General features: G+C 37.9%; 1 protein-coding gene across 1 annotated transcript in view; it reads left to right on the top strand.

The window, feature by feature from the left end:
* LOC128544493 (dedicator of cytokinesis protein 2) overlaps window positions 1-12967 on the top strand; it is a 134609-nt gene that overhangs the window by 104476 nt on the left and 17166 nt on the right. Inside the window, exons 27-31 of the mRNA XM_053514644.1 lie at window positions 8391-8489; window positions 8727-8821; window positions 10780-10858; window positions 12154-12254; window positions 12441-12499. Of these exons, the coding sequence (XP_053370619.1) occupies window positions 8391-8489; window positions 8727-8821; window positions 10780-10858; window positions 12154-12254; window positions 12441-12499 (433 nt within the window). The remainder of the gene's footprint in view (window positions 1-8390; window positions 8490-8726; window positions 8822-10779; window positions 10859-12153; window positions 12255-12440; window positions 12500-12967) is intronic.

Raw genomic sequence — 12967 nt, 5'->3', positions numbered from 1 at the left:
CAATTTTACCCAAAAACACAGCCATGAATAAAGAATGGTACCAAAACACCCTCCAACAGCAACTTCTTCCAACAATCCAACAACAGTTTGGTGAAGAACAATGCATTTTCCAGCACAATGGAGCACCGTGCCATAAGGCAAAAGTGGCTCAGGGACCAAAACGTTGAAATTTTGGGTCCATGGCCTGTAAACTCCCCAGATCTTAATCCCATTGAGAACTTGTGGTCAATCCTCAAGAGGCGGGTGGACAAACAAAAACCCACTAATTCTGACAAACTCCAAGAAGTGATTATGAAAGAATGAGCCAGTCAGGATTTGGCCCAGAAGTTGATTGAGAGCATGCCCAGTCGAATTGCAGAGGTTCTGAAAAAGAAGGGCCAACACTGCAAATACTGACTCTTTGCATAAATTTCATGTAATTGTCGATAAAAGCCTTTGAAACATATGAAGTGCTTGTAATTATATTTCAGTACATCACAGAAACAACTGAAAAAAAGATCTAAAAGCAGTTTAGCAACAAACTTTGTGAAAACTAATATTTATGTCATTCTCTAAACTGTATATATATATCTCAGATCTGTATTTGGATTTTGTATTCTTTATATACTCTGGGCTTTCATTTATCTAGTCCTCCCTATCCCCCTTTGCCTAGTTCTGTAGATTTGTTTACTGGACGTTTATCAGTATGTTGTGTCCTGTTGATTACAGATTAGAATGTTGAACACTTGATCAACTATTGCTAATACTGTCATCATTTAGCAGTAATATGGGACAAGGTGGAAACCATTGATCTAAACATAACCTTTAATGTAATATATATATAATTTGTATAGTTGACAACAAAACAAGATATAAAATCCCTAGGACATTTTAAAGATAAGAAATGCTGTAAGTGTAAATACTATGTACAAATTTGTGTAAAAAACATTTATTTCTTGAGTCTTGAAATTTCTCAAAAGGGTTTGCGTAAAAAACGCAAAGGTGAAGAACCTTAACCTTCAGAACCAATCAACCAACTAACCAACAAAAACCCCAGAGAAATTTACACAAGCGAAAAAAGCCCAGTCATGCAATTCTTGGCAATGTGCTATCTAAGGACACCGTCACACTGCGACGAAGTCATCCTAAAAATATGAAAGAACACAGTGGGAATGAGGTCAAACAAAAAAAAAAAAATGCATTTATTAAGTTCATACCACTTCCTTTTCACATTCGTGTTCAGGTTTTCACTGCATCTATCATGTCGTCATTAACCTGATGTCACTGAACATGATCATGCAAACCAGGCCAAAAAAGAGATCCAACCGAGCTATTACTCTTACCACGCTTAGGTGCTTACTATGTTACTACATTGTCATTTTATTGACCAGGTCGGTTTAAATACCATGACTGATAGTGTGAGAAAATGATTCCGCTATTTATGCTAAATTCTCTGAACGTCACAGAGACTCGCTGACAACCTGCTGCATGCAGAACATAATATGAACTTAATGCAGTCTTCTACAGCATGGACTTACCATGGTCATAGCACAAGCTTGAGGAGATCATTTTAAAAACTACATTGACGTACTGTAGCATCAATGCAATGACATCCCAATAGCAATCCAGTCAGAACACCATCCAATCTTTCCTGCCTGTACTATGCTTGTAGTGCATCAATGACTTCACCAAGAGGTGTTAGTAACACCGTTACGTCCTTATCAAGTTCTTTCTGCATCTTGCTGTGAATGCATCCTCATTAGGCTTTTTTTAAAACATCCAAAGAAAAAAACAGGGCGGCCACACATCTATGGAGACAATACTACGTCCTTACCAGTTTCTACCTTGGCAGATTGTACAAGATCTTACTGCTTTCACCCAGAGTTTTGTGGACATAGTGGGAACGTGGCTCGGTTCAGTGTGATGGAGGTTAAGCATTGGGCTATACATATGAACAGCATACAGGAGATAAGAGCTAGAGGGGAGAGAAGGTGAAGCCAATGAGGTCCTCTGGTGGTGTGGCAAGGAACTGTGTCCAGTGATAATAAGAGATTTTGGTAAGAGATAATGGCTGGTGTTTCACATTGTTGGTTTTTTAATCAGCTTACAAACTTTGTTGCGCAAAAGTTTCTCCTTTGAGCAGATGTTTAAAAAGACTTATCAGTCATTTATTTCATTGTTGACGAATAATGATAAAGAACTGAGATGGTTCTACGGAGCTAAAAGATTTTTACATATACAGCATTTGGCAAACACCCTTATCCAGAGTGACTCACATTGTTATCTCATTATACATCTGACTGGTAAAGTGTTAAGGGCCTTGCTCAAGGAACCAGCAGCGGTGGAGTGGATTGAATCTGTAACATTCCTATTAGCAGTCAAACACTTTAATCAATGAGCTACCCCTATCAGTCCATTTTAGAGAAGATACATACTGTACATCTGTATCAGTTACAGCATTAACACTTCCTCCAGGTGAACTGACCAACAATAGTCACCAACTATACACTGTCAAACCGGTAACAGGATAATGGGCACCCAAGTCATGCAGAGACCAGCCCGTTCTACCCGATCCTACAGAAAAGCAAATTCAAATGTGAAAAATCAATGCTGGCCACAATCAAAAAGCACCAGAACATCTATTATACCACAGCCTGCATCTCCATGGGGTCCAGCGTGAAAAGAGCCCAAGGCCGCTGGCCTAGCATCCAGACTCCCCAGATTCAAATTTAATCAAGTATCGATAAGAAACACCAGACAAACCTGTCTGATTCATGGAGGCTTCACCCCACAGTCTGCTGCCAACGTCCTGGTGCCAGACACAACACCACACTCCTAATGCATTTTCATACATTTTACATTTCTGGAATTTGGCAGACACCTTTATCTATATCAACTTACATTTATCTCATTTATACAATAGCCTAGTTGGGCATAAATGGCTTTGGTCAAGGACCCAGCAGGGGCAGCTTGACAGCATTAGGATTTGATCTCACAACCTTCTGATCACTAATTAAACCGCTAACAGCTTCAGTGATATTTTTTTTACAAATGTTGTCACTGCTAGACAACCACACCCAAGATAAATGATGTGACATATTACTTATTCTTCACACCATCTTGCTTTCTCAATAATACTGTCATTCTTTTTAACATTTCTTAAGTTTGATTTGTTTGTTGACCTTGCTCGTTTTCTGTAACACATGTTTACTTTGGTGTTAATGATTAAATGTTGTGCGTGATGCATGTCTGTGTGCCTGTGCCTCTGATGCCTGTGGCCTTAAAAGTCATGTAGCTTAAATATTCCATTTTGGCGAAGATGGAAAATGAAAGATTGCTTCTTAGAAATGGGGCTACGACCTGAAGGAGGAAGGAGGGAGACCAGAGAAAGAGAAGGAAAATGGCAGATGAATTGATTCGGAAGTGTGTGTGTGTGTGTGTGTGTGTGTGTGTGTGTGTGTGTGTGTGTGTGTGTGTGGTGTAAAGTGAAAGGATGAAGAAAGCTGTTAAGTCAGAATGGTGTCAGGAACATAGAGGTCCACACTCAGGTTTAAGATTCAGGTACTGTAAGAGCTCTAACCATGCTGTGTGCTGATCTTCTGTCTGAAAAGGTAACAAAATGATGGGTTTTAGATTCAGTACCATCAAAAGCCAACTTCTGGTTCTTCTCTTGAGCACTTGAGTAAAGCCCTTAAGCCAGGTAGGGACTGAACCTGCAGTTTAAATTAAGTTGACTTGGCCTAGAAGTGTCAGGGTAGAAATATATAGAAAGCAGCCTTGAACTCAACCTCAAAAGTTACATTGTGTCTTCAAGGAAACTGGGTTCTGCAGTTCGTTCATTCATCTGACACTCTTAAAGAAAGAAAGAAAACGTGCCTGAGAAGGTTTTGAGAGGGATATCAAAGAAAAGGGGTGTTTCTTCTGAAGGATAGTTTAGTTGGTATGAAAATGCGTGGAAAAAAAGTAAACATAAGGCTAATGTTTAACATGAAACACATTTCTCAGGTTTCTGTGCTGTTTAGGATTTGTCATAAAGGCAGGGGAACTTAGAATTCCTATTTGGAGTAAACCTATTCATTTAAAGCGAAATGGGATAATACATACAGTATAGAAGCTCAATAATAAATAAAATGTTGATAATGGTAAGAAAAAATTAATATTTAAGACAAAGAAATGTCCTGTCCTGATGTTTTTTCCAATATTTTCCGCAAATGTTCTCAAAGCCAAAATTTTACAATATATTTTAAAAGAAATTCCTAAATAAGCAAACCAAGTAAGAAACAATTCAATAAATAAATGAGTAAATGAATTAACAAATAAAATAAAATACAATAAATAGATAAATACATGCAGGCAGGGATAGCCCGGTGGTGAAGGGGTTGACTGATGATGGGATGGTACCCAGTTTATTCTCCAGCATTGCCACACTGCCACTGTTGGGCCCTTGAGCAAGCTGGCAACCTGACCTTGTAAGAAACTGTCAGAAAAATGACAAATACCTCTGCAGAAATGTACTTGTTGCCCAAAAGTGCCCAGGCCTGTGGATCTAAAAAAATTAATGGATGAATGAATGATTGAACGAACGAACAAACAAACAAACAAACAAACAAACAAATTTATTGGTGTGTTTTAGTTTAAATCCATACATGAGAATAGTGTACAGGTTTTTGTTCGGCCTGTGAGCTCTGCAATGTGCAAAGTGATGTGTAAATATCTCTGTGTTCCTGATGTTCCAAAGTAGAAGGTGTCTATGTGACAAAATCCAGCTGCATCAAGTACATAATTAGTGCTTTCTGTCACGTTGTTGGCCTAAAATATCTTAACGAGGCAACTCAGCCCATCCTTTCATATGCATATTTCAGTGAGATATATTCAGTCATTCATTTTCAACTCTTCATCATAAGGGTTTTAGAGACTATCTCAGGAACAAAGAAAATGAGGCAGGAATACACCCTGGATAGGACACCATACACACACACATAGTCATACTTAAAGAATTTGAGCATAGCAATTATTTTTTTTTTCAAAGGGGGTAAGGAAATAGAGAACCTGACACATGGAAGACGCAGACACTAACCTGTGCTCGTAATCAAACCGGTGATCCTGGAGCTGTGACCCGCTGTGCCACTGTTCCGCCCACTGTGGTATTCTCGCAAACTAAAAAAGACACTCTATGATGTTACTTACATAACCATGGCACCAGAAGCAAGATTTAGTGTGAGAATTCGTGTGCACCTCTGTTTCTGTGCACAATGCTGAGTGCAAACTGATTTTTGCGTCTGGTGTAGGGCTCGTTGTGCAGGGTGAGCCATCTGCCCATGCGGATAACTCTATTATTTAATGGGATATGTTACATAAAACAGATTACATTTTTATTTTCCCGCTTTATCCCAAAAGCACCTGAGTTTGTGCGTGCATGTGTGTGTTAGGAGGGAGGAGGCAGGGTGAGGTGTTGAGTCAAAGATTTAGATGTTGTGGTTGCATTACTGCCTATTTTGAGAGCACATATATCACTGTGTGTGTGCCTGTGTGTGTGTGTGTGTGTGCCTGTGTGTTTTCTTATACTGTAAGTGCTCACCCCTTGGTTTTATATGAGCTTTAAGCTCTAAACTCAGTCTCTGTTTCCTCTTTCTTCTCTGTCTTAGCGATTCTGTGCAAGTTTTTTGTTTGTTTGTTTGTTTGTTTGTTTGTTTTAAATAATTTAAGTGTTATATGTTGTTTCCCACGAGTTTGCTTCAGATTTCATAGTAGCTTCTATATCTGTAATCCTTTAATGTAATATGTTGTGTATGCAATGATGTACAAATCCTATATTTTCATTCCCCCAAATCTTTCTGCAGTAGACTGAATGTTTTCAAAGCATCAATACTTTTTATCCCTTTTTTATTTCTTCGATTGTCCATCCTGAAATGACATGTGTCTACCATATATCTCCTTCTCCATAATTTCCTGACTTGTACACCATGCTGTGAAATTCAGATCATTATGGTTAAAGCTAAAGGCCAGTAGCAGAGCTGACATCTGGAATATTGTAAGTGTAACTTTAAAGGGCACAGCTACACAGGGGTCCTTTATCAGCTAATGAAGCGCATGTTCTTTATCCCATAATTAAATTTTCCTTTATGATTCCATCTCTTCAGTGGCTTAATTGCTGTACACTGCATAAAAGGTCTGGGGATTAAATTTCACTCCGATGACCCTCGGGGATTAAAGCTGCTTTGGACTTTATTTGCTGTTCTTTGTGCAGGATACAAGTTAAACAAGCATGTCGGCTTAAATTGATTAAATGATGTAACAACCTTCCGCACAGTGAGGACGGACTCCGAAATCATTTTTGCACTGCATGCCAGATTTGTACCGCTCTCTAGAGAGTTAAACGAGGTATAATGTGAAGTTATATAAGTCGACTGTGAACCTCATTAATCTAGCATCATTGCCAACTGTTTGCTTCCTTCTGAGACAGAATGAAACTGGTGCAAAACAAGTGCATACACCTGTAGTGTAGTCATTATTACTGTGTGTAAATACCAGGAAAGAGAGCTGGTAAAAATCAATAAAAAAATGTATTTCTAATTAAAAAATATATATTATTTGCTTTGACATGCGACAGGTTTATCACTGTGGCTTTACACCTTCAGGGTCAAGTGTTTGAGTTCTGCTCTGGGTCTCTGTGGACGGAGTTTGAATGTTCTCCCCATGCTTGGTGGGTTTCCTTTGGGTATTTCGGGTTCCTCCCATAGTCCAAATACATGCAGGTTAGACTAAGTGGCATCTTCAAGTTGCATGATGTACCCTGCCTTGTGCTTAAAGTCTCTTGAGATAAACTCCAGGCCCCCAGAAGATGAGTTAATATCTGCTCTGAGACAATGCCATAAAGGGAACGTATTAGGCAAAATAAAATGTTTTGGTCATTTTTACATTTTTATATGGGTTTATATTCTGCATTTTTTTTCCCTTTTACTGTTTTTGTATTGACTGGAGTTTAGACAAGCAATTTATTCCCCCCCTATTGTGACCTCATACAAGAAGAGACCCTCCGCTGGCTAATGGCTTGGCTCTGATGTTCTATAATAGGGTGTGGCTTAGATGAAGTTCATTTACAGTACATAGATACTGTAAAATGTAGTGAATTTAAATAGCATAAGTTATGGAAATAAGCAAGATCAAAGAAATATATGCTGCTGGAACATTAACATGTGCACTTTGGGTGGTTTTTAAGAACTGTGATAACTTGTTAATGAAATAGCAAAATATGGGACCTTCAAGGAGGAATCAGGTGTAATAGCAACAAAAAAAGGCTGATATTACTCAAGCCCAGTGTGAAGATTTGTGCAATCTAGCAGCAACAGTCATGTCACATTATTACATCAAGTGAAAATTCTCCCTAGATTTCAACTCCTTTTGGTCTGATATTTACAAACCCGCTTTATTATCATGTCTGTAAGTGCAGTAACACACATGGATTGCCATCCCTATCTTATTATTTCACGCCAAAATGCTTCTGGAGGAGAAACTATAAGTAGATACATTACGGTACAATCAAAGTACACAATCCAAAAGAACACAACAGATCTGTAAAAGTATGTTTTTAGTGTTTTTTATATAATGAAAGGGAGCAACTTTTCTGTTTGATGTTCAGAGGAAACGCAGCATGAAGTCACCAAAGCATTGCAATTAAAAAATAAATAAGAAGAACTTTAAATTAAAAACTTTAAAATTAAGAAAATTAATGAAGTACCTGCTGATTTTGCCTGTGTGTGTGTGTGTGTGTGTGTGTGTGTCATTCTTATTATATAATTAACAAGACCTTGTGATAAAATCCATAACTCACAATGCTAAGACTTTTATTACCTAGCTAGTGATGGAGATGCATGATCATGTCAGCAGCCTGTATAGTGTACAAAGCAAAACAAGAACACAACCTCAGACTTACACAAGGTCACGATGTTTACCCACAAATAAAGAACAGCAAGAAGGAAATGCATGACCACACACAGAGAGATTCACACAGACCTAATTGAATAACCCCCCCCCCCCCCCATATTACTATCAGCAAACATTCATCTGTCTCTCATATTTTTTTTCTTTCTGCTCCTCTCCCATTCATTATCCTATCACATTCGCCATGTCACCTAAAGGAGAGAAAGATGCAATAGAGGGAGATATGGGAGATCAGGAGAGGTGGGTGGAGGGGGAGGAGAAGACAGACAGGGATGGAAGGCAATGACAGGAGGTGCAGATTCATTTTGAATGATGGAAAAAGTTGATTGTTGACTTTCCTCATCCTTCTGTCCAGAAAGTGTCAGAGCTTTTGATTAGTTGCAGTCCCCCTGCTAATGAACCACTTTGTCCTCAATCCTCCTTCTCTCCCTGTCTCTCTCTCTCTCTCTCTCTCTCTCTCTCTCTCTCAGTCTCGTGTGGTGGCCTGTATGACTGCTATATTGAGTCAGATGGATGATCGACACTATGCCAGCTACATCGAGACCTTCAGCGGCACAAGTGACCTAGTGGTGAGAGCACACACATACCCACACACATAGAGTACACACCGATTCTTTGTCTGATAGGTTGCAGGAAAGTATTTTATCAAGGACAAATCAAGCAAAAATACAGTTTGGAAAAAAAAAAAAAGTAATTACATTTTAACAAGTTCATTGGTATTATGATAACAATTTATTCACCTGCCTATGGCAAATATTCAGACAGTAATTGTGTACACAGTACAAGTTACATATTTGCTTTTTTAGGACTTTTTGATGGAGACATTTCTGCTGTTCAAGGATTTAATCGGTAAACACGTTTATCCTTCTGACTGGGTCACCATGATCATGGTACAAAACAGGTAAGAACATACAGACACACATCTACAGTTAAATAAAGTAAGAAGTATTGCACAACAATAGAGAATATTTGCATGAATTTTTCAAGTGAAAATGTTGTTAAAAAGTACAAATGGTGAAATTTTTTGTCAAAACAAATTTCGGTTACAGTGTGAATTTTTTGTGTTTTTTTTTTTGTGTGTGCTACAGTATAACTCCACCTCCCATTCATGCTCCGACTGTGATTTTTAAGCAAGTCAAACAGAAAGTAGTTCCAGCAAATTCGATTGAGAAAAACTAAATTGTTTTGCTAAGTTCTGTTACACACAAAACCTTATCATAGTACAAGTACACTACCGTTCAAAAGTTTGGGGTCACTTGCAAATTTCTTTGTTTTTGTTCAGTGATTTATTTTCTACATTCTACAACAATACTGGGAATTTTTCAAAACTATGAAACTTTTTCAAATATATGAAATTAGGTAATTACGTAACAAGAACAAAAATAACAGTTAGTTGTTATTTTAATACACAGAGGTCAGCCTTTCTGTAATAGTTTGCATTTACATTTACATTTAGGCATTTGGCAGACGCTCTTATTCAGAGCGACTTACAAAAGTACTTTAATGTTTACATCATTGGATACATACTTACACTGGGTTAACTAGGTTAATAACTGAGTGCCATTAGTCCAACACAACTGGGATTTTTTTTTTTTTTTTTTTGGGGGGGGAGGGGGGGGGGTTAGTAGTTCTTGCAAGAACAGTATTGTCAAGTGCATTTGCAAAATCTGTCAAGCACCATAATGAAACTGGCTCTCATGAAGGCCGTCCCAGGAGGGCGAGACCAAAACCTACTTCTGCCGCAGACGAGAAGTTCATTTAGAGTTATCAGCCTGAAAAATGACCAATTAACAGCACCTCAGATTAGAGGCGTTATGAAGTCTTTACAGAGCAGAAGTAGCAGACACATCTCACCATTAACTGTTCAAATAAGATTAATGCATTTTTGGACGTCTTTAGCATTCCTTTACAATGTAGAAAGAAATAAAAATCAGGATCGATTATAGAGTTAGAAAGTGACCCCAAACTTTTGAACGGTAGTGTATGTCCTGATTAACATACAGTATGTTCACACATCAATCTACCACTCATCAGTCAGTCGAATGCAGCAGCTTTCCAACACCCAGCGTGTACAATACAGTATATCTCATGTCTCTTTTACACCAAAATCGCTTGTGCATGGCTTAAGTGTTTTAACATTAATTGTCAGCAGAATTTTCTTTTGACAAAATACTGTAAGTGCATCATGACTCCCAAATGCAGCAAAGACAAATAAAAACAAGAGCAAAAGAACAAAAGAAGAGATGTATTGATTTGAAAGTGAAACAGATGGTTGCGCTTCACACTAAATTCACCACAGTGCTTAGACTATGTAATTACACTATGTAAGTATATAATGTGGTGTTTGCACAATATGCAAATTGCATATAGTCCTCTTAGACAGAAGATATTGTGAGCGTTAAGCAATGCATACTTGTACTTTATTAATGCAGGGGTAATTGCACTGGCAGTGAGTGGGAACATCCATTTTAGGCTTTAAAATTCTCCAAAAACACATTTCATTTACTCATGGCAGCTGCTATTCAACAAACCCAGTAGTTGTGCTTTACTGATCACGTGATAAAAGGAAGCGATGCTGATGGTACAGTAGTGTTGCCTTTTGCTAGAACATGCAGCTGCTGTGTTTTGTTCAAAGGTGGAGGTTTAAAGCTTTTAAAATCAGGTTTTGCATGTTTTCAAATGAATTGTTTTGCTTTAGACAACCCTGGATGTCAGGTAAACATTATTGGCCACAATTAAAAAAAAACAGTTCAAGCAGTATTAAGGTGCTTATCATACAGTATGTAAAATGTGTGGGATTCATTTAAACAAATGGTTTATTGACCTCACAGTTAATCAAAAGCTCTTGTTTTTCAACAGAGTGTTTCTCCGTGCCATCAACACCTACGCTGACACCATGAACCACAAGTTCCTGGACAACAACAATTTTGAAGTGCAGGTGTTTGCTCATGTCATGCATTGAATTATTTTCCTTGCTTCTAAGCTGTAAAAGTCTTCTCTAAGTGAAGGAGTGTGTGTTGCGGTGATATGGTATGAGAATGCTTTGGATTATTGTCAAGTAGTATTGCATCAGCAGCGGCTGCTTTTTACTGTATAACTCTTCTGGCTTTGCCTTCTTGATGATTAGCAGGCTGCTGATGTACTTATGTATGTTCCTAGGAATTTAAATGCCACCCTAAATATTGTTTCGATGGTTTCATTTTTGAAAGGTCTTTAACGGATGCTATGATTAGTTGTGTAGAGATGTAAAAGTGACAAACTCAAGCTGTTGAGCTACAATTACATTCTCCTAGTTTATAAAAAAAAGTAAAATTCTTATATATTCTATATATACATATTAACTGAAATGAAGGACAATACAGAAATGCAAAACTTTTAAAAAGCATTTTCATTTATGCACTTAAGACTTTGTCAGGGCTCCTTTAGCAAGAATTACTGCATCGGTGTGAGTTTGCTTTGATAGCAGCCATTAGCTCATCTGTGTTGTTGGGTCATGTGTGTGATGGGTTTTGATAAACTGAGAACACACAGATGCACTTTTTCTATTTGAAATAACAACAAAATATTTATATCATTCAATAACAGATGTTGATCCAAGGCCGTGATGGCTGATTGCTTTACACAACAATATGGTTCTGTTAGTTTAGATTGTCCTATAACCAGTCAGATATTTCATGAATATTTATTATTCTATTAATATATTATACATGTTCATGGCATGTTCATGGCATTAAAATAAACAGTGGATTGGACAGGAATGCTTTCAGCCAATATCACCACCATACCATATCTGCTTAAGCATCCTGTTGAACCTACTTTATTATTACTTTTTTAAATAATTAATTAGAAGTTGGAATTAGCATACAGTCAAACAGCTCTGAGAATCTCCTCTGATCTAAAAAGCTACAGTAATCAGTATTTTCCTTTGCAAATCATAATTGTCTAAGTAATGAATTGTTTGTATTCAGTCAGTTAGTATGTGGTGTTTGATATTTATGAGAGTTTAGGATCTGATACTGATATCAGAAAATCAGAGACGCCTTTTAAGATTACATTAACTGAACCACTGTATAAAAGATATGTAATATAACCCGAAAGTGTATCTTCTACAATAAGTGGAAACAAGTTACAAGTGGGGCCAGATAATATGGGATTTGAAAGCATTTTCGAAATCACAGGAACATTATCTTATCTTCTAACTGATCTCTTTCTCTCTCCATCCTCTTTGTGCAGCTGTGGAATAACTACTTCCATTTGGCTGTGGCATTTATTACCCAGGAGTCTTTGCAGCTCCAGCACTTCTCTCCGACTAAGAGAAACAAGATACTGGCAAAGTGAGACAAAAGAAGCATCACACACACACTTAAACGTACACACTTTCTTAAACACAGTGTCAGTCTGAAGAGTATGAAATGTAAAAATCAGCCACTGCGACAAACATACAGGGGTTTAGATTTAAATGGATATGTTCTCCATATTTCATTTCTACCCTGTTCTTGTGTCTTTGTGTTGTTTCTCAGGTATGGAGACATGAGAAGGAAGATTGGTTTTGCAATCAGAGACATGTGGTACAGGCTGGGTAAGTTTTGGTATATGTTAATAAGAAGGAAAATATTGTGCTCTTGAAATAGCAGATCAATCCTAGATCAGTGTGAATGTCTGTGGAAGAATTAGGCTTTTAATGATTGTTAACCTGTGCAGTATCTATACACTATGTGGACAGAGAAAGATACTGAGCGGCACGATGAAACAAAGTGGGTCAAAGTGAGTGCAGGTAGCATTGCTGCTTCTTATTTCCAGCAGGATTTCCTCTTACAGTACATACACTCACCCATCGTCTACACCGCATAATTCTGTATACAGGTCCGCGGAAGGGCTTGGATCCTATCCCAGGAACCTTAGGGCACAAGTTGGGTTACACCCTGGACAGGGTGCCAATCCATTGCAGGGAACACATATACACACACTCACATGCTCATTCAAACACTATGGGTAATTTGGGAACGCCGATTAACATCTTCATATCTTTGGAAAATGGGAGGAAATC

This window comes from Clarias gariepinus, chromosome 2 (genome assembly GCF_024256425.1).
Source record: "Clarias gariepinus isolate MV-2021 ecotype Netherlands chromosome 2, CGAR_prim_01v2, whole genome shotgun sequence".
NCBI classification, from domain to species: domain Eukaryota; kingdom Metazoa; phylum Chordata; class Actinopteri; order Siluriformes; family Clariidae; genus Clarias; species Clarias gariepinus.
The sequence above is the reverse complement of the archived record's forward strand: the minus strand, read 5'-3'. Positions and strand labels throughout refer to the sequence as shown.